We start from the raw sequence: 27,124 nt of genomic DNA on the forward strand, positions 1-27,124 counted from the left end.
AAGGTAGAAAATTAAAAAAAGGGAGAGTTAATAAAGATATAAAAAAAAAAAAAATCAAGGCCGGAAGGTGTTTTTTGATTGATGAAGAAGATGACGATGATGAGGTTTTGAATATTTGACCGTTGAAGAGGATGTGGCTTTAGAAATTGGAATGAATCAAAACTTTGACTACAAAAACAAAATTTAATTTGAAGGGCTCGTCAACGTACGGGTCGGTTTGGACTCACTAACCTTGCATGTGAGATTATTATAATTTTTTCTAATCTATTATTATTATTATTATTATTATTATTATTGTACGCGTTCGAAACGCGAAAATATGTGCGTTTTGGCGGGGGAATTCGTGTTGCGCAACATTAACGCGGGGTTTACTACGGAATGAAGATTTCAGTGGCTCGATGAGAAAAGAACAGAACCCTCCCTTGAGTAAATTCTTGCATTCCGTATATCCAAATACATTTTGCTTTTATAATAAATTTCAATTAAAATTAAAATATTTAATAAAAAATAAAAATTTGAAAAAAATAATCGACTTGATTAAAATCGGACCGAATTAATTTGAATTGAAATTAAAAACGTGAAAGAACGTTAGGAGTGTATTTTTTAGCGTTATTTACTTATCATTTTTCATGCTATGGAGGAATAAATGATATCACCTGTGAAACATTGGTTTATAATATAATTTCTCCTACAACATGGTTTGGTTTTGTGATCATAAGCAAACCTATGTGGAGGATCTGCCACCCCATCTTGCTTATATCACTGTTCAGATGTAATATCCCTTGCTGTTTAATGCCATTTATTATACACTTATTTTTTTTTTAAATAATAAAATGTTTATAAAGTAAAATTTAATGGACTGAGCCTTACTCCGCTCAAAAAGTTTGTCGATTAAATATCTTATAAAATGGAAGTTTTAAAATACAGGTTCAGGTGTACTTTATTGACTAGAATTGAAATCAAAGGCCAATCAAGAGAGAAAGTTGCAAGATTAAATTTGACCCACCAAGCAAATATTATGCAAGATGGATGGCATGTATCAGTCTTGCTTGTCCGAATAGGGGTCAATCGGTCCATAAAAAGTGAGAATTTTTTTTATCAGTTTACAAAGTTTGATTAATTTAATTTGAATTAATTCTATAATTATTTTTCTTTTAAAATTTTTTCTTGTTTGCCAATTCTATTCGAATTTATGGAAAATGAGTGTGGAATAAGTAACAGTGTGGAATAAACGTTAAATTAAATATATATATTAAGATACATGTAAAATTAATTAAAATTTTTAGTTAAATTAATTATTTGAAAAAGCATGATAATATTTATTTAATATTTAATAAAATATATAATTATTTAAATATAAAATAAATAATCACTTAAATATATAAAAATTTAGATATGAGATTATTTTATTAATAAAAGAAAATTTTAGAGATGAAATTGAATGAGTTGCGCCCTAGAACAAGTGAACAACCAATTGCATGGAAGCCAACTGATGGTGCCTCTGGAATTGCTTTTCAGTGACTAGTTCTACTGGATTACAGTCTTTTTCCCTGGAAAACATGATCCTGTTGACCCAATCTAAAACTGCATTCTCAGAGTCTGCATTCTACTGTGGTGAACATGCACTACATTCTATAGATCGATCAGGTGTCTGATTTGTAAAATTAACAGTCTGAAGAAAGCCTCACTTTATAATTTAGCGCCAAAAAAGAATTATTCTCTGTTAAGATACCTGATGAATGGACCAAGAATTGAATTCCAAATTTGTCTTCGTATAGATATCATTTTGTTAGAAGCTCGAATGTATTTACAAGAATGACAAGTGTAACCTAGAAAATTTAGAGGTAGAAGTTAATCTTGCTTATCCAAAAATATTATAATCGTAATCGTTAAACGTAATCGTTAAATTCGATCATTACAAAGAAAGATTAGTGCTAAACTATGTGATAACAGCTGCAAATTTATTATAATAATAATTAATAACCCAAAAACTATACCATTCTCGTTATTTTCTCTGATTCCTATAAACAAAATCTCAAACCCTTGGCCGTCCCTCTTCTTTTCACAGCCTTTCCATTGTTCTCTCTCTGCCTGTGTGTAGCCATGAGGCGATTCAGGCAAGCTTTTTGTGCCTTAAAAGAGCACAGCTTCGTAAGCTATGCAAAAGTGGCCACTTTTGGTCGCTTTTGCGATCTTGATCTCACCATTGTCAAAGCAACTGCTCCTGATGACTTGCCATTGCCTGAAAAATACATACATGAGCTTTTGAATATATTTTCTATCTCTTCCTCTTCGTTTCATTCTTTTTCCCTTAGCTTTTCCCGTCGTTTTGGCAGAACTCACTGCTGGAAAGTTGCACTCAAGTGTCTTCTTCTCCTCCACCGTTTACTCAGGTCTTTGCCCGATTACTGCCCTTTCCGAGCTGAACTTTTGTATGCCAGATCCAACGGTCTTCTGTCTCTCTATCCCTGTCATTTTCGTGATCATTCATCCTCAAATCCGGAAGATTACACCATGTTTATTAGATCCTATGCTCAGTTGCTCCACGAAGCTCTCGATTGCTTTTCCTTTGACGGGAAAGTAACAGAAGAGGAAGTAGTGGAAGAAGAAAAAGACAAAGAACTGCCAAAGAACTTAAAAGAAAAAATGAAAGAAGCCGATAGAATTCTTGAAGTTCTGCAGCAGCTTCAGAGCCTAATAGATCGAGTCATGGACTGCAGGCCAACCGAAGCTGCTGCTAAAAGTTTCATTGTCCAATCTGCCATGAAATATATAATTCGCGATAGTTTCATCTGCTACACTTCTTTTCGGAAGGAAATTGTTTTGGTTATGGACCACCTGATCCAAATGCCATACAAAAGTTGTATCTTGTCCTTTGGGATTTACAAGAAAGCAGCCTTGCAAGCGGAGCAGCTCTGCGACTTCTATGACTGGTGCAAAGCAAAGGGGTTGTGTGGCTCTCACGAACACCCTTTCATAGAAAAAATTCCAGAGATACAGATTCGAGCTCTCGGGAATTTCCTCAATGGAATATGGCAACCAACAGAGTCATCTTCGTCTGCAACATCCCCATCTTCGTGGGTGGAGTCTAATAAATCATGTTCGACTGAAGATGATGAAACAGATAGCAATAAGCAAATGGATAAAAGGAATATTATAGTAAGTACTCAGTGGGTGAAATTTGAAGAGAATTATAGTGGTTTATTCCAAAGAAAGATAGAAGAAAATAAAGAAGAGATGGCACCATTGATTCAATTAGAAGATGGTGAAAACGATGACTGGGAGGTGCTGCTTGATGCTTCACTTCATCTTTCACGTAATATTCCTCTCAACAATCACTTGTTATACCCTTGCACTGGATTTAGCAATGGCTATGGATGTGAGGTTCATGGAAAAGACTCATCAAATGGAGAAAAGAACAATCAATGGCAGTTGCAAGTATATAATCCTAATAATTATGCCTTAAATCCTTTTAGCCAACCTTATTATTACATGCCAAATTGCTACGAATGGTACCATGGGAGTAATCCTGCATGTCCCTGGGGATTGTAGAAGCAAAGAGACAACATTGGCCTCTGGAGCTTCTTATTTTAGTCAAACATATTGTCATAACAAGGAATTGGATGGAGATTAGTTATTTTGGTTGGTTGATTAATTAAGGTTTGTTTTATAGAGCAAATAGAAGTTTATTCATCTATGATTGTAAGCATTCATAATGCATTATTGATAAATCTTTTTCTGCAATTTTTATAGGATCAAACAATTTTTTTTTTGGGTACATTTGCCCATTGAGTCTTATTTTATCCTATTTTAACTTGATGTAATTGAATCTTAACAATCATATTTTTCTCATCAAAATGTCGAGTAGAACTCAATTTAAAGGCCTTCCTTCTTGGAAACATGCTAATGAATATAGTTACATAAAGCACCACCTTCCCCATGAACAATAGGTTTTACCCAACTACAACTATGCTACATATTACAACGGCAAGAGCACATTGTTAAAATGCTCCATACGGATTTCTAACATTGTTCAAACATCTTTCGTTTTACCATCCTTCTTCATTTGATAAAACATTGATACGATCATCCCCTGAAATTTCAGGGTAAGCAGCAGAACACTAACCCTCGGAGGCTCAAATCCTTAAAAGAGTAAAATTTCGATTTATTGAAAACGTTTCTCAAAATTTTTCATTTACATTTGGTATAGAATTTGAAAGAGTAATATTTAATATTATAAAACTACACTAAGTCTACAATTCTCAAAATATACAGCATTGCACAGATGGTGTTAATCAATCTCAGTTTCCAATTAATGAACTTTTGCACAAAAACCACGAAAAATCATGTGCAATAACAGCTAGTCTGGTACAGTATAACAGGAAATATAAGTATCAATGGGAACTCCAAGTAATCACATACACCCATATTGATTCACCCAATCAGCTAGCTTGTCTTGATTTGTTTCCAGCACACTACTTCCTGTGCCTCCGCTTTGGCTCTGCTCTTTGCCTCTTGTCATCATCCCATTCTCGGTCATACATTCTATAACCAGATTAAGGACTGGCAATTTCTGGTAAATAATCTCACTTCAAATGTATGATCAAGCTTCAAGCCTAACCTTTTTTTTTTTTTTTCATGAGATGACAAAATTATAAGAAGGTACGCATGCTATAATATGATTTCAGTAGGCTGTGCCCACTGAAGATCAATGTCAATAATCACATAATAGATGGTTAAATTGGACAATTCAATACAAAACCACAAGAACAAAGACTTCAAGGATAACCCAGAGTCCTACACTGTCTGTACGGGCCTTAGTGAGTTTACTATTAACAACCTGGGTTGCCTTGGAGGTCACATGGTCAGGTCAAGCCCTGTGCCAGTTTTTAGGGCAATATTCCAGATGGGTCCAGATCAAGGCTAAGTACTTAAGTAGACTACCTACATTAGATTTTTATTGGAAGACAGTTATCATAGGCACAGCTTAAACATTTTTTTAACAGAATATGCATGTGAATAAGTCATGAATGCATTCTCAAGAATGGAATTTAAGGATACGGATCAGCATCACGACGAGTCATCTTGTTGGCTGCTTCTTTACCATGAATCCTCATTGGAGGTTCCTCCAAATAACCTGACCGCTGGATCATGGCTCCTTTTCTATCCCCCCTATCTCTTCCATCATACGATTGCGACATACCAATTGGAAGAGGTGGAGGTGGTGGAGCAGCTGGAGAATACTCGCCAGCTTCCCCTGATGGCAAATGCTCTCTTTTAAGTTTCCTTCTCTTAGAGGCAGCACTAACATCCATTTCCTCCTTCAAAAGATTCACTTTTTCCCTCTCCCTCTCCCTTTCTCTTTCCCTCTCCTCCACCTACATGTATCAGATCCAAGATAAGCAAAAACCTTTTAAGTTTTCCAAGCACGGTGAAACAAGTGAAAACTAACATCTAAACATGCTTAGTCATTTAGGATTAAGCTCAGCTCATTTATTAAACAAGCCAAGTCATGCATTATACAAATTCAGCTTATTATTGAAAAAAAAAAAAATAAAGCACTACATTTCTGGAATCAAATCAAGGCATTAATTAGATAAAGAGATGTATCCCATTCATTACCAATAACTTAAAAAAAAGGAAAAAAAAAATGCCATGAAACATTACATGTAACATTAAAACATCAATACATAATAGTTGGGGGAAAAACCTGCTAACCTGAAAAACCTAAATTGAAAAAAAGATGGTTATGCACATGTTATCCTCATGTTGGTGCACATGTTCACTCTCCGAGTAAACTTGGTATCCTCATGTTGGTATGAAAAATTTACAAGGAATAAAGCCTACATACGATAAATGAAAAACTACCTATCTCATGGATCATTGCCTACTGTTAGGCAATTTGTGAATCAAACACAAGAAAAAACAAGGAGCCATAAACATTAACGCACCAATTAATGCATTATGGGCTTAACACCAACTCAATCCAACCAAACTACACTTACCCCACCCCACAAAAAGAGAGGGAGAGGATTTTGGAAAGAAAGGGACAAGAGGGGGGGGGGGGGGGGGGTGAGGGGGGGGTTGTGGTGTGTTTGTCGGGGTTTTTCTTTCTCATTTTGTATTTTGTGTGAGCGTGCACGCATTGTGGCAGTGGAGAGGAGGAGGAGGGGGGTGTCATTGTCAAACTTGGTCCATTGAGCATGTTACCAAACCCATTCAAATGTCAAACCACAGAAAATACCCCTAAATTAAGTGCGAATAAACAATCAACACCTAATGCATACCTTCATTGACAGCCCCTCTCGCTCTTCTCTTTTTCTATCTCGAAAATCATCTTCTCTCCTACGTTTTGCATCATCTTGTGAAACCAAAGAATTTTCTTCTGAGCGTCGTCTTTCTTTCTCCTCATGCCTTGGAGAAAGCCTCTGAGTATGCCTGGTAGTTCCAAACCTTCTGTCAGCATCTTCATCTCTTCTACTGGAATTAACTGATTGGGGAACCACATGAGGAGGCAAGGGTGGTGGAGGTGGCAAGTTTTGCCCATAAAATCGATCATCGCCATGAGATTTTTCCATAGATGTATCACTGTACCGCAGCTTGCCACGATCATCCTTGTTTCGTTCATCTTTGGCTTTGTCAGCGGGCCTGTCAAAACTCCTGTCAGCACCTCTCTCCTGCCCTCTCTCTACAGAATGCTCTCTTCCATATCTTTCCATTGACCTATCCCTCGATTTTTCCACTAAAACATCATCTCCACGGGACTTATCAGGACGGTCTGATCTTTCCCTATAGTCCCTGTCATATCTCTCATTGCTTTTGTCTTTTGACCTATCCATAAGTTTATCTGTGCTCCTATGCATACTTTGTTCATCAGTCCCCATTTTGTCAAGATCCACTAATCGAGCATCCATGGACCTCTCTTTGTCAGAGATGCGAACTTCACCCTCTAAATCTCTCAATTCAATATCACCTTTCCGGCGCTTGCTTAATCTGTCAGGATCTTCAGCAGGACTTGCTCTCTTCTGTAGCTTATCACTAGACTTTGATGACAAAAGAGAACTATCATGCCGGGGAGAGTGAAGAAGTCGAGAAGGGGGCTTGTGAACATCAGCAACTTCAGTGGCATCATCTTTTACCACAGATTTGGCAGCTCCACTATCTACCTTTAATTCACCACCATGACCATCAGAGGTTCTTGCAGATAAGGTCGAGCCTCTAGCTGATGCTGAAACTGCATTACCATTAGAAGTGGCAGCAGAAGAAACATTAGCAACATTTCCTTGCCTTCCTTCTGACAAATGAGAAGGGACATCTTTGTCAAGGGAGGAAGTGCCAGGAGTTCTACCCACTGCTTTTGCAGATTTAGATTCATCTTTTGCAGGATCTTGTTTAGGGGTTTTAACAGATCCAGCAGGCACTGACCGTTTTGCTGAAGCTTTCACCTGCCCAACAAATAATAAATAAAGAACAGAACATAATAAATCCTTCCAACATTTTAAACAAATAGATTCAGATTGTAGATCAAAAGATAAGTTTTGCCCCCATAAATAAATAGAGAAATAATTCATGCAGATACAGCCACCAAATAAATATATGATGATTAATCAATTTTTGTTTTTCTATCCAATCATAGAATCCTTACCTACTTCAATGTATAGTAATCAACAGAAGTACAACAGAAATTAGGACCAAGGTCTGATATTGGCCAGTCTCTATACCCCTTAAATATTCTTTCTAATAACACAGAGGCTGGACACATTAGACCATTCATGCTATTTCACCAAGAAAAGATCCAATAATATTTAACCCATGGACCCATCTCTGATAACACAAAATGCTAATTTTAGGTGATCCATTGGCACCTGCATAGCATTTGGTGGTGAATCCCATTTCCTTTTTATTTTAGTCAATTTAGTTTCCTTTAATCTTTATTGAGTTGGCAGCTCAATGCTGAGCAGGTACCCATGTGACAGCTGGTGAATCCATTGGAGAGGGGAAGAAAAAGTGGATGTCAAATTATAAATGTTAGCTAGCTATGAATGCAAACATGATAGTTAAAACACAGGAAATGACAAATACATAAATGACAAAAGAACAGGTAATTTAAGTAGGCACCCTTCCCTGCATGTTTAACCCATGAAGAGTCCTGTGCTGCAGTAATCAATGGTGAATAATTTATAATCAAGATGGCTCTCAATTTCTATAATCTAATGGCAAGTGATGTCACCGAAACAGAGAAACCAATAACACTCATACACAACAAACACAAAACATAAAATACCTCAGATTCCATAGAGTTCTTCAAGACAGCTCTTCCTGTGCTTTCATCCACTATTTTATTTGCTGATTCATCCATTTGCTTTTGATTCTCTGTTGATCTTGAGGTCCCAACTATAGCAGCTGAAGAAACAGATGAATGAACATCCAACCCATTAACCAGTGATCCACCTTTTAATTTTTGATGTCCTGGGTCAGATTTCACATGTGAGACACTTTCAGTTCTATCAGACCTCCCATCTGCAGGTTTTGCTCTGGATATGTGTTCTCTGGCTGAATTCCCAGATTCTCCATGATGAGTTACTGTGGCAACTGCTCTTCCCCCAGTAGATTCACTCTGTGCGACGTTAATGGCAGAATTATGTTGTCCAGCTCCTATATTACTAGGCAAAGACTTTGAAGCTGCCGGAGGCTTTATTTCAAGGTATCCCATGCCAAATTCTTCATCTGTAACCCAAGAAGGCTGCATACAAGAAGTAAACTTTAAAATATACAGTAAAACAATCAAATGCACTATTGTAGACTGTTAGGGATTGTGTTTCCAACCTGCATTTTGGAGAAGCACCATTTTAGATGTTGGAAAAAGTAGTTCGAAAAGCCAGTTTAGCTATTTTGGAGTTCACATATAAAATTTAACTTAAAACCAATTTTCAATGGCCTCTAACTAATATATTTAAGTTAGTGCTTTTCTCAACAATAGTTCAAGCAACAATTTCAAACAGACCTATAGTCCCACCCACCTTTCTAGCAGCCAAAGCGGCAGCAACACCAGTTGCCAACACTTTAAGATCCTCTCTTTCATCGCTTTTGATCCTGGCCACCTGAATGGAGAGAAGAAAATAGGAGTGCACAGGTTATACCATTATAATAAGTTATTAAAAAAAAAGAGCTGATCACCCTAGATTTCTCTTACTCGCTTTTCAAGGTTAATCCCACTCCTTTTGGTAACTGGGAAAACACCAGAAATTTTCGTCAACAGAATAAGTGCATTCCGAATTTCCATGTACTCAGTTGATTCCAAGCACTGAATCAACAACCGTGAGATTCTCTGACTCCATTTCCAGTGCACCTATCAGCAAAACAGAAAATTAATAATGATAATAGACCCAGAAGTGACAGGAGTAAAATTGCTTTATCACACAAGTTTGGAATCACTTAAAATACATGGTGCTCATACATTGAGAACATGGGCAACACCAATTTATGAGCAACCAACAATCAAGACAGGCACAAGATACTATCAAAAAGAACAATAAAACAGGGGTCATTTAACAACATAATTCAGAAGGTCCACCAATAAATAACTAGCGTCCTACACAGGGTGACAAATCCCAGGTCACTTATGAGATGGGCATAAAGGTAGAGAATCACTATATCATAAATCCACAATTTACCAGCGAAGAAAGAAACTCGACATTAATGCAAGGAGGAGGAGAAGGAAAGAACAAGGGAAAAGCAACATTAAACTCAGCCAAAGGAGAGCGGAAGGGGGGGTGGTGTTTAAATGTAGAAGGTTTAAAAATTCGCTTGAAGAGAAAAAAGGGGCAGACAGAGTAAAGGTCACAGATCTGGTGAACATACCAGAAATCCACAACATACCAGTGAAGAAGAAAAAGAAAAAGACCACAAATCCACAACATACCAAAGAAGAGGAGGAGGAGGAGGAGGAGGAGGAGGAGGAGGAGGAAAGAAAGAACAACAGAAAAGCAACATTAAACTCAGTCAAGGGCAGAAAAGTTAAAAGGAGAAGATTTAAAAATTTGCTAGAAGAGAAAAAAGGGGAAGATAGAGGAAAGGTCACAGATCTGGTGAATAACAATCTCCAATTAACATGCAAACAATCATGACGCACTAATGCTCACATTACAAAATAATCAAGCTTCAACCTTAAATCTTGTTCTTGTTTTGAAAACTGTATAACTGACAAGGAATTTTGAACTTAAAGCCCTCAAGATTTTTCAAGTGTATACTTCAATGCAAATTCAAGACTACACAAGAGTTCAATATTCTCAACAGAGATCCTTACATAAAAATAGCAACCAATTTAACAACACCACCAGTAATATAGTTAATTTAGTCCAGCTTCAGAAGTTCACAAAATGCTCAGGAGCAAAAAATACTTCTCCAGCAAGATAAGTAGGGGTGTGCAATCAGTTGGTTTGGTTTTGCACTGGACCGAAACTGAAAAACCGAACTTCAAATTATAGACAACTGAATCAAACTGAAATATGAATAAAACCAAACCAAACCAAACAGAAAATTTGCAGTTTGGTTCTTCAGTTTTATGCTCATAATCACGCATGAATAGTAGTGTAATCACGCATGAATAGTAGTAAAATCCCTCAACAATAAGAGCAATTGAGTAAAAAAGGCCCTCAAAGTAAACGCAATCAGAGTAAGAACCTAACTATACACAAATAAACAGCAAAAATCTAACAAATATATAAATAAACAAATGATATACAAATAAAAAAATCAATCAAAATAAACAGCAAAAACCTAACAAATAGTCCTCTGCACAAAAGTAAATATAGGCAGCAAAATTTTCAAAACCCAACAAGACGCCAGAGAGGATCTGACGACTGTCGCAAAGCGTGGCAGAGACCCAGAGACGACTAAATGAGCAGGAAGCCAGAGCCCAGTGCTGAAAGCTAAAGTGAGATGAGCAACAAGGATGACTAGACGAGAGACAGGGATGAGACGAGCAACGCCAATGAGGTTGAGGACGAGGACGAACATAATGATCAAACAGGAATAGGGGCGGCAAGGCAAGGAGACTATGGCACACACACCAGCACAATAGAAGAAGAAGAAGAAGAGTAGAGACTAGAGAAGAGATTGAAAGCAGTACATGTAGAGGAAACAACGGCAGAGGGAAGGAATTAGGGATTTAGGGTTGAAAAAGATAAGGCTAAAAGGGCTTGGAGTTGGATAAGATTTCTCCCGAGCCTTGCTTGTAATCATTCGGCTCATGGGAAGGAGAAGCCCACAGCAGATTGGGTTTCTATTTCTTCGGTTTTTCAGTTATACAACTCAACTCAACTCAACCTTACCTTTATCCAAAAAATTTGAGGTCGGCTATATGGATTCTCTTTCTCTACTCTAAACGATTTTGGGTTAAATCCTCGGAAATGTGTAATACTTCTAGGTCATTTTGTATTACTCTCCTCCAAGTCAGTTTAGGTCTAACCCTTCTTTTCTTTCTATCATCCACCCTAATGTGCTCTACTTATCTAACTGGAGATAAGTATGTCTACACTTCACATGACCAAACCACCTCAATCTCTCTTCTATCAACTTATCCTCAATTGGTACCACTCCTACCTTTTCTCTAATACTCTAATTACGGACTTTATCTAATCTAGTAAGGCCACTCATCCACCTTAACATTCTCATCTCCGCAACTCTTATCTTAGACACATACGACTCCTTCAGTGCCCAACACTCGCTACCATATAACATGGCCGGTCGTATGGTTTTTCAGTTATAATCGGTAAAAAAAAAAAGGACAAACCAAAAAAAATATTCTTAGAAATAGGTAATTGAACCAAACCGAGTGGGCCAAAAAACCAAATGGATTGAACTGAATTGGTTTGGTTTTTCAATTTAAACTGAAAACTACACAACCCTAAAGATGAGTATACACAGCATTTACGACCAAATTTAATATAGTTTAAATATCCATGCAACACTTAAATTTGTGAAAATAGCTATTCATTAAACAAAATTTAATGCTAATAATTGCCAGAGAACTGACCTTGATGAACTGGCCATATGTAACACGTTGGCTGTTTGGAAATCTGTAATACACAGCAAAGCCAGGCATATTGCCACACTCACGTTCATATATCGATTCATCACTCTGAAGGCACAGATAATGCACGTTGATTACAAGAGAAAAAGAAAGGAAAATAATAATGATAATAATAATAATGCAATGATGCAGTACTCAATTACCTTCCAGTAGTAAGCAATCTTTAACGTCTCATAGAGAAATTTCCCAAGTCTTCCTGCTTCATATTCAGTGCAACAGCAAATCATAGGTTGTAATGTTTTGCATATCAGAACATCAATATGGTTCACTGTGTTGAAAAATGGAGTCCCAAGGGAATGAAGAGTATGCACAAACATAGCACAATAGACAGCATCTGGCATGCTGAAAGTACAACGTGGGAAAATGCAGCGCTGAAGGAACTCCATGTTAATTTTCAAAGTATCAGGGCAGGAACTCAACCATTTGTCTTTTTCACGAGACAGGCGTCTACGAACCGATGCAACATTTTCTTCATGCCTATGAAGTTCACTAGTCAGACGATCTAGAGCTTCTTGAATCCTTTCCTTGTCTTTCTTCCTTTTAGTTATTGCGGAACTCGAATTATCAGAAATCTCTTCCAAAGCTTTAAGAGCCGCATGCTGCTTTGCAATTTCAGACTCATAGCGATTTCTAGGAACATATAGATCATACAATGTGAGCCCCCAAAAAGTTGCATAGAGATCAGGCGAGAGGCTATTCCAGGCTTTTGAAGGCAACATTGTTTTCACAGTTTCAAGAAGATCAGACCACCTGAATAGAATTTATTCATAAACATTCTTCACAAAAAACATTTAATCTCCATTGCGTATAGAATGGTGTTACTATTCCACCTATTCCTCTGAACAATAGTAAGCGTATGCAAGGGCAACAAAATGCTAACAATGCGAGAAAATTACAAGATAGGGATTAAATTGTTACATTATAGGCTTCTGAGGAGATCCAAGATCCAAAATCACTTTGCCAGAATATTCTGCTTGCTCACACTCCATATTTGTAGTTGTACTGTTCACAACTTCATTGTCATCCAAAGGCCAGAAAACATCAGAACTACCCTCACACTTGAAGAGCCTCATTACAGGGCGATATACTAAAAAAGCAACCTACAATATGCAGCAAAGCAACAGTAAACTACACTGAAGCACAGTGTTAACTGCCATAAAATTATAACCATTAAATTAATGATAAGCAGAGGAAAGACCTTTCTAAATTTCTAATGGTATGTACAAATGAAAAGGCCAATGGGCACCAAAAGTAGAACAAGAAAGGGCACATAAACAGACACACACACAGAGGGAGAGAGAGAGAGACCTCAGGATCAAGGTGGTAAAGGTGTACAAGATCATCAAGAGATGGAATCAACTGGGCATAAGCATTGGCTGGTGTCACAGCACTACAAAGAAATTCCACATACTGAAGAAGAGTTCCATGGCATCTATCAAACTGCTCACTAACCATTTTAATGTACGGTGCCTCTGCATTAATGACAACCCTGCAAGAAAAGATTTACTTAGGTACCATTTTTACAAACACAAAACATGATCTTAAAAGCACAACACTACTGAGGTTGTGAGCATGCAGCCGCTCAACAATGACAAGCAAATGTTTGGAATTAAGATTTATGAACCGGTAAAAGAAAAGATAAAAAATGGAAAATGCCCTCAGGGGAAAAAAGTGGAGAACTCAGAACAGTATCAAAAGAGAGATCGAAGATAAGGATTCTGGGCCCAAAATGAAATGTATTGATAATAATTCTTTCCCCTAATGTTTTTTAAGATGGTCCATTGCAAGGATATAAAGACAGACCATAAAAGTTGGTAAAAAAAAATGGGCACATCAATACAGCAGTTCTTATGTGAAAAAAAAAAACCAAATGGCTGTTCACTTATACCCCTAAACTGTAAGAAAAGATTCTTTTTTTTTTTTTTTGGGGGGGGGGGGGGGGTGTGGCGGGCGTGGTGGGTGGGAGGAGAGGAGGAGGGGGAGGAGATCCCACATGCATGTAAATATGACAAAAAAAAAAAAAAAGTCAGACATGCCAAGAAGTATTCATCCCCTCACATTGAAACCTCGATACACAAGCAAAGTTCAAAAACAAACTGGCCCAAGTTTTATTAGCATTTCCATGAATGAAAATAAATGAAAAAGGATGGGTGTTCATGACTATTTTAAGACATAATAAATATTTAATTCATGTTGCACCTGATAGAAGCAAAGTCCAGAGTCAAATCTAAGGTTTTTAACACTTAATCTAACTAGCATACAATTGAATCAAGAAGTCAATATAACTATAAAAACAAAAGCTTGGTTTTAAATACAATGGCCGTAGTGGAACATTTTGGCCTACCTATATTGTAAAGGCCATGTCTCCATAGTTATTTGGGAATTACAAGTGAAAATAGACTGATATGCTATGTTAAAGCCATGCACTAGATATACTGCCTTCTATTCTAAAACTAATTTTTAAAGTTCACAACAACAACTGTTGCAGTTTGGCCATAACACCCCACCCCCATATGGCACCATGTGACTTCAGTCACAATTTCAATTTAAAACCTTGAACAATACAGTAAAGGCCTATCTACACCAACAGCCAAAACCATGAAAATCCTCACAGCTCACAATCAACTATCCTAAGCATCAATGCAAATCTCTAACGCATCTAGTAACGTGCATAATAAAGCAGTAAAGCTTACACTGAACGATGTTGAGCAATAAGTAATAAAAGAGGGATTGCCAACTTTGATTCATCCTTTGGAAGCAATGAGTCCCGTAGCCTATTAGTCGACTTTATCAAAGCCTGCATAGATAGATCTTCAATTTAGAACTGGTCAAACACCATATAATGAGATGAGATTTCAATTCTACAAATTGGCATACTGTAACAGGGTAACAAGGATTGGCAGTATAAAACAAGATCATCCAGCAGAAATAACAGCTACTAGTAATGGCCAGCTGTAAATGGGTTCAAAAGTCCAAAAATAGTAAGAACCAAATGATAAATTATGAAAAATAATTTATGTATTTATATATTTAAATATTATAATTTTAATAAAAAAGATATGCATATTATTAAGATTATTTTGAAAACTTATATTTATAATTATAACTTATAATTTATTTATTAAATTTATTTTTTAATAAATAAATTTATATTATATAATGATAAATTAAAATAAATAAATAAAAAGAAAAATATCCGCAGGAAAACCCGCCTCACCCCAATCTCTTGTGGGACAGGGACGGGAGGAGCGATCCCTGCCCCTGACCTGACCTACTGCCATTCCTAGGTATTACAGAAATCCAGTAACCAAAGGCTGCAAAACTTATTCTAATGGAGCCTGATTATGTGATCTCAGCCGAGTCAAACAAAAGTCAAATAAAAATTGGGTAAACTACAATTTAATATCTAAAATTTGACAAAATCTACAACATAATTCCTATCGTTAAAATTTCAGTTAAGCTACAGTTATTCTAGCAAAAATGACGAAAATGCCCTTAACTCTATTTTCAATCTAAAAATAATTTAGTCCCTAAGATTTTATTTTATTGGCAATTTAATCCCTGGCATTTGGTTAAACCTACAAAGTAGTCCCTATAGTTTCAAAACCAAACAATTTATTCATTGACATTTTAATAAACCTATAAGTTAGTTTCTACAGGTAGAATTATGGTTAATTCTTCATTAAAATTAGCAAAAATACCAAAATGTTTTTAACTCTATTTTCAATTTGAAAACAATTTAGTGCTTGAAGTTTTATTTTAATAACAATTTACATCCATATTCATTTTTTTATATATATAACAATATAATATAATATATGAAATATTATAAATTGATAAACATACATGTATATATATTATTAAAATAATAATGACACAAATAGAATTTTACACAATTATGAGGGATTATTTATAAATAGTTATAATATATAAGGATCAATTTGTAAAATATATGGATATTTTGTAATTAACCAAAATTTTTAAGGACCTTAAAGTAATTAATCCATATTTTAATAATTTAAATTTCAAAATTTTAATTTAATGGGACCCACATTTTAAAAATACAATGAATAAATTGTTAATAAAACAAAACATCACAAACTAAATTATTAAGAAAATAAAACTTTAGTGACTAGTTGTTTTCAGATTAAAAATAAAGATAGGGGTATTTTGATCATTTTTGCTAAAATTAGCAATAACTTAGCAGAATTCTAATAGCAAGGAATAAGTTGTAGGTTTTGTCAAATTTTAGGGACTAAATTGCTTGGTTTTGAAAATATAGAGACTAAGTTATAAGCTTTGTCGAACCTCGAGGACTAAATTGTAGTTTACCCATAAAAATTTAAATAAATTAAGGCCCCATGTGAGGTAAACCAGATCCAGCATAATTTCAGAGACGGAAATACTGTGGCATCATTTGTAAGCAACCCTTGAATAAGCAACATTCAAAGTTATTTTGATTGTACCCTAACTTCAAATCAGCAGAAATATTTACAAAATGCAGAAAAAGTGGAGATTATTGTGATCTAGCTGTTGTAAATTGTCCACTAGATTTAAGGTAGGGACTTCCCAGTTGTAAGAAAGAGATTACTTATCACGCCCCAACTTAAAAGAAACAGCATAAATATATCTCAGCCATACAATATAACAACAACAACTCAGCCTAAATCCTAAATTAGTTGAGGTCGGATTTATGGATCTTTCTACGCCATTTAGCTCTATTTCAAATCAATACTAATACCCTCCGCGTCATTTTAGCTCTCCCCTTCAAACCAATAGGCATATGTGCATACCAATTATCCAGCAAATATCATGTTAATTTTAAATGCGCAACTCCAAAGAAAAATTCAACATTTACAACATCAGCAACACAAGGGAAAAGATGCCCCTTTTAAGTCAACTATCTTTGATCATATAATCAATAGTTTAAGCTACTAAAATCATATCTTCAACAATCAAATTTTCTCCCTCAACCAGAATTTACAGGTGCAGCAATCAAGGTTCAATTCCTTGTTTAAGCATTAAAAAACCATAGTTCTACTAAATTAGCAGGTTTCTCTACTGAAACAAACAACCAACTGAATTATAGTATATATATATTTGCTCAACACAAGAAAAAATAAAGCATGATGACCTTGTTATTCCGTGTTACACCAAAAGAAGTAGCCTGATACCGGAGAGTCTCACTCCCTGCCATTGCATCCAACTGTTCCTCTGTTAGGTTCTCGGTGTACTGAACATTAGCCATTTGTTGGATGAGCTCCTGATTAATCATAGAACTTCAGCTATTAATTACCAGCCGTTATCTTTAGTTAGAACTTATAAATCCAAAATAATAATACCTGCAGAAGAACAAGCTCAATTCCCTGACCCTTCTTAAGCTGGTTCACAAGATACTGGAAAAGACCCCTCAATTCCATAGATGGATACTTCTTGCACCTGGAACCAAGAAAAATCATCTTCATAAAATTTCACGGAAATAGAAGTGACACTATCATTTAGAAAATTAAAAACACACTTTTCAAACTATATCTTTCAAATAAAATGCAAAAGAAAATATGAAAACACCAAACTTTCATTCATCTCTTGAACAAGTAAAGAAATCAATGCACCACATGACCGTAAGGAGCCTCTTAGCCTTATGTGCACATGATTTGATAATTGTGAGACCAAATTCAGAAGAAAAATTTCATCAGCAGCCAACAAAAAATGGCCCAAACTACAAAAATTTTCACATCAAGTCAACTCCACATAGAGAAACTATGACTAAGAATAACAAGCAAGCAATTTACGTATTATAAAGGATCAATAATGTTTAGTTAAGAACAGGTGATGTAGTTGATTGATAATTGGAAGGAATTGGAATCTTAGTTATTATGAAATAATCCAACAGGCGCAGGAACCTAAAAGTTGTTATAATTCTCCTAAGACAGTAAATTAATTCTCATAAACAATTACGACCTGTATGGTGGATTCATTAAAAAAGCAGCAGACTAGAAGATTGTTGTTTTCTGATCCAAATCCAATGTTTTATATTAATTCGGGGACTTAACACGCCCTGACAAGAAGGTTTATACTTTTTGCTAAAACCTAGACCTTAAAAAAACTCACTTTTTCAGATCACTGTAAAGGTAAAGCTCATATTGGATCAAATTTAGAGATGACAATATGAAGATAGAAGTAAAGTTGCGCTTTGCTCATAACACTTCATTAACAAGTACCAACACAAAATTCAGGCCCAAACATCCAAGGAGATCCAAACAAAGGTGGAAAATGCACTTGACAGATTTTATTTTGTCTATAAAATAGCCTATAGAAAATTTATTGAGGCATACACACTAAATATAAGATGGAAGCAAAAAATAAAACAACAAATGAACCAACACAACCAAAAGGAACATTTTGTTTCGTGTGCATCCATTATGCATATATTCACCTAGATGCAAGGTAATCAGACATCAAAATCTCATCCATATCGCCGATCAAAAATGGAAGGAAAAAGAAAATACAACTATAGACACAAAAAATGTAGTGTCACCAAATCAACATTTTAGGAAATACTCTCCATATAGATACAACAACATAACATGTGTAAGTTCATTGAAATCCCGCCATTGCTCAACCACATTCTTCATTCCTCATCTGAAGCTCAAAGTTGTAAACCCCATGGTTATGTCACCAAAGCCTGAACTGACTCCATATCCTGAATTCAATATTTCCTCCATAGCATGGTGAGCAAACAATGCCTCTCTTGCTAACATTCACAAAATACAACAAAGCCCACTAATTGCCAGGCTTAAAGATGTGTGAATTTCTCTTCATTGGGTGTTGAACCAAAAGATTACCCATTGTCCCATTCACAACCGTAAGGAAGACAATTGGCATATCAATCATACCATATAAACATTAACTATGCAGAGATATCAAGCCCAAAACAATATTTTGGAAGTGCTACACTCAATGATTCATGGTAAAAGAACAGGACTTCTTTGACTGTAGCGGATATATGCCAGAATAGGAATAAAGAGAGAGCCACTAAAGACGTTTATTCATCAAGAACTGAATTTTGAATGACTACCAAAGAAACAGACAATTGGAAATGCATACTATATAGATTTGAAAGCATATGCATTTACATATACACCTGTTCAAATGGAAAATATTGAGACGGATTATGCAATGAAAACAAATACCGTTGACCAAGAAAACCATGGAAAAGGATAATTCCAAGGACACCAAGTGAGTGGTTCAGTGTTGCAAAAGATATTCAGGCCAAATGCCAGAGGAATGGCCAGAGAAAAATCAGCTGATGACAACCGAAAAGAACCTCTAAAATCCCTCAACAAGAAAGTTGATAAATTTCATCAGATAAGAAGAAGCATGAGCAAAAGCCAATTCTCACTTATTCATGGTAACCCTACCATCAGAAAGGTGCACACAGTTGATGAACAAGTGAGCAATGACAGCAATCATCATCAGAGCTCAAAAGGGTAGGTCAATGTAATGATGCCTGCCATAAAACTTATTTCTTCTATTCCAACTTAACTTCTTATACGTTGCTAAAAAAGTCAAAAAAAACCCAGTAAGATTGCAATAGCAGTCACCGCCATCCACACATGATTTTAACCCTGAATGAAGCCTCAGCGACAAATTAGTTCAGGTTGTCTACAAACTTCTTGCTCTGTCTGGGGAAAAATAGCTACAATCTGATTGATACTAAATCATTTTTTCCGACTTTAATCCACATCATCTTTAGTCCACCCTCACCGTCCACTGTCCTACTACTTGAAACCACCAACTCCCGCACACCCAAGATTCAGTATATGTATACGCTGAACATGCCACATCTATGAATTTTCCAACATATATACAATGTGCAGGACAAGCAGTTTTCATGGACTTTATCCCATCAATCTCATAATTTCACACATCCATCTTGATAACATTTTTAGCCAACCTCATTGGATAAACATGTCGTTTCCAGCTGTTCCTCTGAGGAATTACATGGGCCCATGTTCATATTCGGTCAATAGATAAAATAACCAAATGTCCTAAGTTGGTAAAACCCATAAAAAATACTTACTGACCAGTTATGCCTATACAAAGAAACCACATGCACACTAAATTAGTAGTCAGCAAAAAACTCCAAATCATTTAATGAAAAAGCTATGACAAAAAAACATGACAATACATCCCAACCAAGTAATTTTGAACAAAGCACATATTGATATCAGACATTTTTTCCCACAATTTACATGTGTTCAATGTTGAAGACATCTGACCACCATGCACATGGCATAATAATCAACACCAAAGAAGAACTACCAAAAGAAAAAAAAAAAGAAAAAAAAAAGAAAAAAAAGAAAAAAAAAAGAGAAAAATTAAAATATAGAAACACAAACCAAACTTTTATGGACTCCAAGAAAAACTAGCCCAATGAATGCACAACTGAACAGCCCTGGCAACCATGAGAGCTTTGACATTATTTCTGAGCGTTGTGTCCACAGAAATTGATTTATTTCCACAGATTGCATGCTATGCATCGCATTGCACAATGGTTACCCATAGAATTCCATTATGAAGGATTCCATTGCACCTTGAAGTACCCAAAAGCCACCATCAAAACAAGATTATATTTAAACATCTCATGATAGATGAGTACCCATCTGCTGGATGTCTTGTGGGAAAATTATATTTAAACATCACATCTGACAAAAAATGTATTTCTTGCAACATTCCAGCCACAAATACCAGGAAAGACACAAACTGAAACAAAAGCCAAGATGAAAGAACATGCTGACAGGAATCTACCAAACCCACAACCAAATGCCATCTAGTTTCAACCTCCCACCTAAATTTAAGCTCTTCAGATAGCCAGCAAATTAAGGTATCAATTTCATCGCACTACATGTCACCTGAAGAATAATATCAAATTGCAAAGATCCACAGCTCCACTTCGAACCATTAATTAAAAATTCCCATCCCATTTGTATGATTCAAATTAAACACACTTCTCCACCGGTCTTCACAATGCCATCTATGTAAATGGCACCCAGCTTCCAAGTCGCAAGGCAAAGCATAACAGTTTTCCATAAATACCCTCTTTTGATCAGAAATCATCTTCCATCTAAGCAGGTCATAATCATCAATCTCATCTAAAAGATATTAATCCCCATTTCCCATTATGAAAAACTTGAAAAGGGAAAAAAGAATAGCACCTATATGAAGTTTGATAATGGAATCCTTCCTAACCAATCCCCTCATTAGCACATCAGCCTATACTTGATTTCCAAAGTGATCTTTCACCTAGGTAGTCATGTTATAGAATCTCACTCCAACATTTTGAAACTGTCTTCCACATCTTTAAAAACAGTATATGTGAAACTTGAGAAAAGAATAGCATCACTGAGATGATATTCCTCTGACAGCCCCTCCCCATCAGATATCATTTCCCATCCATTTGATTCAGTTTATTACAAAATCCCATGAAGTTTCTCCGATTGAAGCCTATTCAATTGCCAAGCCAAGAAGTTGAAACTAAGCCAAGCCAATCAGGACTAAGAGAAACCAGCAATGTCCCACAACACCTCAGCTCCAGTCATCCTGCTTTTGCCGAGTTAAATCTGCAACCCGGAAACTGAAGTAAAGCATCCCAAGAAATATCTAAAATTCTTAATAGAATCAAATTAATACTCAAGGTGACTACATATATTGGTAATCAATGCTTACAAGACTCAAACTACCCAGATGTCACAAGCAGATGTAGGACTAGAAGGCAGTGGGGAAAACCAGAAGACATATTTGCAGTAGAATGCTAGGTAAAAGACCAATTTAGTCCTGAACAATCACATTATTGCAAATATTGAACTACTAACCATGAGACAAAAAGGGTATATCACTAAAGGTAGTGTCAAAAGCCCAATAAATTATCATACCAACATGTTGGAGCAGAAATAACAACGTAGGATAAGCAATACAGAGTCCTGCAAATAAGAAAAGTAGACATACAGGTGACCCCAAAATGACGCCAGTGATTGAAGCCAGTCTGACAAATTAAGGCCATCGTCTTTTAGTTTATCACGACCGCCTTGTGCCAGGCGCTCAATTACGACATATTCCAAGATATCATACTCGAGCTGTTCAGAAAAATATGCAATTAGTATTTGCAACAAACTAAAAAATAACATGTAAAGACAACCAAATAATCCAAATAATTCCACAATACATTTTAAAAAGTTAAAAGAAGATTTTTTTTATAAAAATACATTGATGAAAAAAAAAAGATACCAGAAAAAGGGAACATAATAGCCAACAATGCTAGGAGAGCTTCTGCACTCACTATAATACTAAAATAACAACTGCTAACAAGTCACGATGAACCTGAAATCCAGTTACAACATGCAACTAAAAACATATAGCAATATTGCTACATGATGCCATTCTTGAGCAGACAATGGTCCCTAGAGGTGTAAATGAACCCAGCCAAGCCAAATTTTGGCTTGCTCAAGCTTGGTTCGTTAATATTGGTTCAGGCTCGAGCTCGAGCTCGGTTTGAGCTTTAACATTAAGGCTCGAGCTCGGCTCGTTTAAAACACTTTAAGTTCGAGTTTGATTCGAGTTCGATTCATTTTAAGTTCGTTTATTATATTAACGAACTAAACTCGAGCTCCGCTTGTGTCAAGTTCAATAAACTATTAAAACGAACTCGAACGCAAGCTCGGTTCGAGTTCGATAAACTCAATCTCAAATTCGATAAGCTCAAACTCAAGCTCGACTGCTATTATACCTATTTTAACTCACAATTATTTTCATAATAAATTATTACATAAGTCCATATTCATAATAATAGAAAATAATAAGAAAAACAATTTAAAACATATTGCAAGTTATTTTAAAATAACACAAATTACAACACCATCATAATTCAAATGAAATTAATTATTCTTTATTCTTTCAATTCAAAATAACATAGTTTTAAATCAAAACTACGTAGTTTTAAAATTACATTATAAATTTTATGTAATTATAATTAAATTGTTATTTTATTTTTCTAATGTTATTTTGATAAAATGCAATACTTTTTGCATTATTAATTAATTCATATTGTTAACAACTTTTATTAATTTTTATATAAATATATAATAATTTGAGTTTTTTACTATTTTTATATTTAATTTATTTAAATAAGTTTAAAAAGATTAAATATATTAGATTATTTAATTTGTCAAATTATATTTGGTACCTTATTCCTTTTACCAATACTCTATTTAAGACATGAACAAATTAATTTGTATGGAATAAGTAGATAATTAATATTAAGTATAATAGTAATTCTGAAAGCACGTATTTAAGTTATATATATGAAAGATGGACTAACGCTAAACTTAAACTTTAACCTTTTAAAGATTTACAGTTTAAAGAGAGAGATATTATAAAAATAGATACTAGGAAAATGATAGTATAGAGAGTAAAAATATATGAATAGATTAGTTAATATTAATAGAAAAAAATATGTGAGAGACTATAAAGAGAGAGAAAGTAATAATAATGGTTAGATAAATTATTATTAAACTTAGAGTTTAATCTTTTAAAAGTTCAAAATATAGAGAAAAAGAGAAAGAGAGAAAGATGAATTCATGTTTTAAATCGTACGATTACCACCAAAACTGCATAATTAAGTTCTGATTTATTTAATACTTTAATACAGATAAAATAGCTCAAAATAATCTTAATGCATTTAATATATATATATAATATTTTAAATTTATTTCTCATAAAAAATTATAAAAATTAGATTTAAAATACAAATAATTATATTTTATAAATGCACTTTTTATTTTGATTATATCATAATCTTATATAATAATATAATATTTAATAATATATTATTTTATTATATTGGGATCCTATATTTAATATTCTGATTTTATTTTTATACAAATTAACTTTATATAAAAAAATAAATTACAAATAACTATATTTTATATATTGATTATATTATAATTTTAAATAATAAATTTTTACATATTATTTTTAAAACAATCATAAATAAAATAAATATATTTACAACATTATAAATTACAATTATTAATATAAATATTTTTGTAAACGAGCTAGTTCATGAACTTATGAACGAGCCTTAAAATGAGCCTATTTACGAACTTACTCACAAGCTAAATCACGAGTCTGTTTAACAAGCAGATCGCAAGCCTGTTCAACGAGTTAACTCACGAGCTTGTTCAACGAGCCAACTCACGAGCCTGTAAACAAGCCGAGCTCGAACTCAAGCTCGAGCTCGAGCCAAACATTGCTAAGTTCGAGTTCGGCTCATTTATTAAACAAGCCTAAAATTCGAGCCCAAGCTCGGCTCGTTTAGAAAATGAACCGAACTGAGCCGAGCCGAGATTAGCTCACGAGCGGCTTGGTTCATTTACACCCCTAATGGTCCCAGGCAGAACACGAACTGGCCAACAATTAATGATAAAAAAAGGATGATATCCTAAGCCTCCACAAATTTACAAGGGAGAGGATTCTTGGCTACAAAAGAGCCAGCATGCTAGCAAATTGCTATGAGAGCAAATTTGGCTATTTGCCTCTTCACCTTTTAAATACTCTGTCTCAAAAGGAACACCAATGCTTATCATATGTGCGTATATGTGTCTGGGTGTATGACCAGTGCTGTTTAAGACAGAAGTATGAGTGTCGGTGATGTAGAAGTAGGAAATTTAGGGACCAAGAATCAAGAGAAACAAATTCTAAAATTGGGGGTGACACATTCTCAAAAAATTACTTTATTTGATTGTCAATAATTTCATGATAATAGTTCATAACCCTAATCACATTAGGATTAGAACCCCAATTCATCTCTAATTAGATATATTAAATAAGATAAATTTCCAAAATAAAGCACTAAATACTAAATCTAAAAGATTTCTTGAACAATAAAAACACTAAATTTCCTAATTTTACATTGAACATAACTCCTAATTCTAATCTTCCTATGCTACATTAGTTGGTTTTTTGTTTCTCAACTTCAGAAAACCAGAAGGAACACAAACACACATGCACATTAAAAATAGAAGAGGAAGTCTAAGAAGATGGGAAATTGAATCCATTATCAATCATTCCAGTAATCTTTTATAATCTGATTAATGAGTTCAACACCGCAATTCACTATATCTACAAAGAAGCCCAATGACTCTATATTCAAGTTTTTTTTATGGCAGAAATGACACCAACTTTGGCAGATTGGAATTTCATGGGAAAATAAGAGATATTAGAAGTGGCAAAATACTTATGAACAAAACTCAATGATTGCAAATTCTAGTGCAAATTCCAAATGTTGCTCAAGAAGAAAATCATAAGGAACTGGAAAAGAAGAGGCTTACCTGTGTCAAATACTTGAAAGCATCCACAACAGGGGTGATCATATCCCGATATGCCTCAATCTGCAAACCAAATTCTCAGAAAATAAAATCCCCTTCACCAGGAAATTCAAAACTGTCAAAAGAAAAAATAAAATTATTATTGCACCATATGCAACACCTGGTGAACAATTGTTCGAAGCACAGTCATTGGATTAGCATGAGCTAGTTTTGCAACCATCCGACCCAGCTGCTTCAAATTTTCCTTCGCAAGCCTCTTTAAAATCCTTCTGGTGTCCAACTGCAAAATAAAATAGCGTCATCTATCAAGCACGGGAAAAAGAAAAAAACAAAAAAAAGGATATCACAAAGTTAACATACCAAGCTTGCAACAAATAACAGCAGAAGAGAGATATTTATTACATACTTTAGCTGTTTGTCTTGCAGCTAAAACCATTGGATTCCGTTCATCATCTTTCTCCCATTCACCATATAAACGATAGCGCACCTAGACAAACAATATTCATCCAGCAAAACTACCAAGAAAGCCTCTAAAACACTACAATTAGGAAGTATCAAACAATACCGATGTGAGACCAACCTCATATGGAAGCAGACTCATTACTTCCCAAATCTCCTGCCCAACTGCCGGATTTGCAGGTATCAACTGCAGAGAAGGAAGTAGGCAAGTCCCCAATGTTTCCTCTACCCTCAACCTAGCTTCCCTTAGGTGGGGACGACGGTTTCCTGTAATGACAGGTTCACCATTTGTAGCTCCATCACTGCTGCTTACAAGCTCAAGTGCAGACAAATAGTAACCTCTCAATACTCTACATATCTGTTCATGAAGAAACCAGATATATTCAACTCTTGAGAGAATCATTAAAAAAAATTAAAAATTAAGAATAGAACAATTATGTCAAAAAAAGTGTATTTAATGAATATAAAGAAAATATGTACCTTCTGCAGCAATATTGCATCACGGTAAAGATAAGGTCCAGTAGTCGCAAGCATCTGAAAAAGCTCTTTTGGAAGATCAATGAATGACCTATGGCCAAGAGAACTACTTGTGTCCATAGAATCAATACCAGCTCCTGAAGGAGACCCAAAATTTTGGAGATGTGATTGACGAATGATATCATATGCTGCTGAGATTGACTTTTCAATGAGCCTGAACATAAGCACATCAGTGTTATAAAAAATACTTAATCCACACATGCTACAGTGGTGCTAGCAAAGGGCTAAAAAGAATTTACAGTCCAGAAAATCCTTTCTAAGATTAATGTCTTAGATCCAAGTCAACAAAAGGTGACATGCTGATATTGGTGTGCATTCAAGAATCACGCATGCTCATGCTGTCATGCAGATGTGACCATAGTCCATCAATTTACCTAAACAACCCATTGCATATTTGAACATGTGCCACTGGATTTAGTGGAGAGAGACGATCAAACAATATGTGAGCATGATACCTGAGAAAAGAGATGTCATTTAGAGCAAAATAACATATAAATAAAACACAAATCTCATTACGTAGGGCTATTAGTTTTTGCATGAGAAACAATGCTTAGCCATAAAAATTAAAAAATTTAGGAAAAAAAAATAAGCAATGACAGAATATTCAAGCATTCTTTGAGAGGCAAAGGGTATACAACTATGACCGGTA

General features: G+C 35.1%; 2 protein-coding genes across 2 annotated transcripts in view; one reads left to right on the forward strand and one right to left on the reverse strand.

The window, feature by feature from the left end:
- The first annotated feature begins 2,103 nt into the window (after positions 1-2,103).
- LOC110636085 (putative clathrin assembly protein At1g03050) lies at positions 2,104-3,624 on the forward strand. The gene has a single exon (XM_021785636.2). The coding sequence runs from the start codon at positions 2,104-2,106 to the stop codon at positions 3,550-3,552; it is 1,449 nt and encodes a 482-aa protein (XP_021641328.2). The 3' UTR covers positions 3,553-3,624.
- Positions 3,625-4,291: 667 nt separating this feature from the next.
- Positions 4,292-27,124, reverse strand: part of LOC110636077 (THO complex subunit 2) — a 34,121-nt gene continuing 11,288 nt past the window's right edge. Inside the window, exons 13-32 of the mRNA XM_021785610.2 lie at positions 26,850-26,930; positions 26,419-26,629; positions 26,060-26,296; positions 25,886-25,966; positions 25,640-25,759; positions 25,483-25,542; positions 22,103-22,230; positions 17,437-17,533; positions 17,229-17,357; positions 14,788-14,891; positions 13,403-13,583; positions 13,013-13,194; positions 12,238-12,844; positions 12,038-12,142; positions 9,194-9,349; positions 9,021-9,101; positions 8,285-8,743; positions 6,288-7,445; positions 5,062-5,378; positions 4,292-4,545 (exon numbers count right to left, since the gene is read on the reverse strand). Coding sequence (XP_021641302.2) covers positions 4,476-4,545; positions 5,062-5,378; positions 6,288-7,445; positions 8,285-8,743; positions 9,021-9,101; positions 9,194-9,349; positions 12,038-12,142; positions 12,238-12,844; positions 13,013-13,194; positions 13,403-13,583; positions 14,788-14,891; positions 17,229-17,357; positions 17,437-17,533; positions 22,103-22,230; positions 25,483-25,542; positions 25,640-25,759; positions 25,886-25,966; positions 26,060-26,296; positions 26,419-26,629; positions 26,850-26,930 — 4,564 coding nt within the window. The 3' untranslated portion in view covers positions 4,292-4,475. The remainder of the gene's footprint in view (positions 4,546-5,061; positions 5,379-6,287; positions 7,446-8,284; positions 8,744-9,020; positions 9,102-9,193; positions 9,350-12,037; positions 12,143-12,237; positions 12,845-13,012; positions 13,195-13,402; positions 13,584-14,787; positions 14,892-17,228; positions 17,358-17,436; positions 17,534-22,102; positions 22,231-25,482; positions 25,543-25,639; positions 25,760-25,885; positions 25,967-26,059; positions 26,297-26,418; positions 26,630-26,849; positions 26,931-27,124) is intronic.

Source organism: Hevea brasiliensis, chromosome 18 (assembly GCF_030052815.1).
Source record: "Hevea brasiliensis isolate MT/VB/25A 57/8 chromosome 18, ASM3005281v1, whole genome shotgun sequence".
Taxonomy (NCBI): Eukaryota; Viridiplantae; Streptophyta; class Magnoliopsida; order Malpighiales; family Euphorbiaceae; genus Hevea; species Hevea brasiliensis.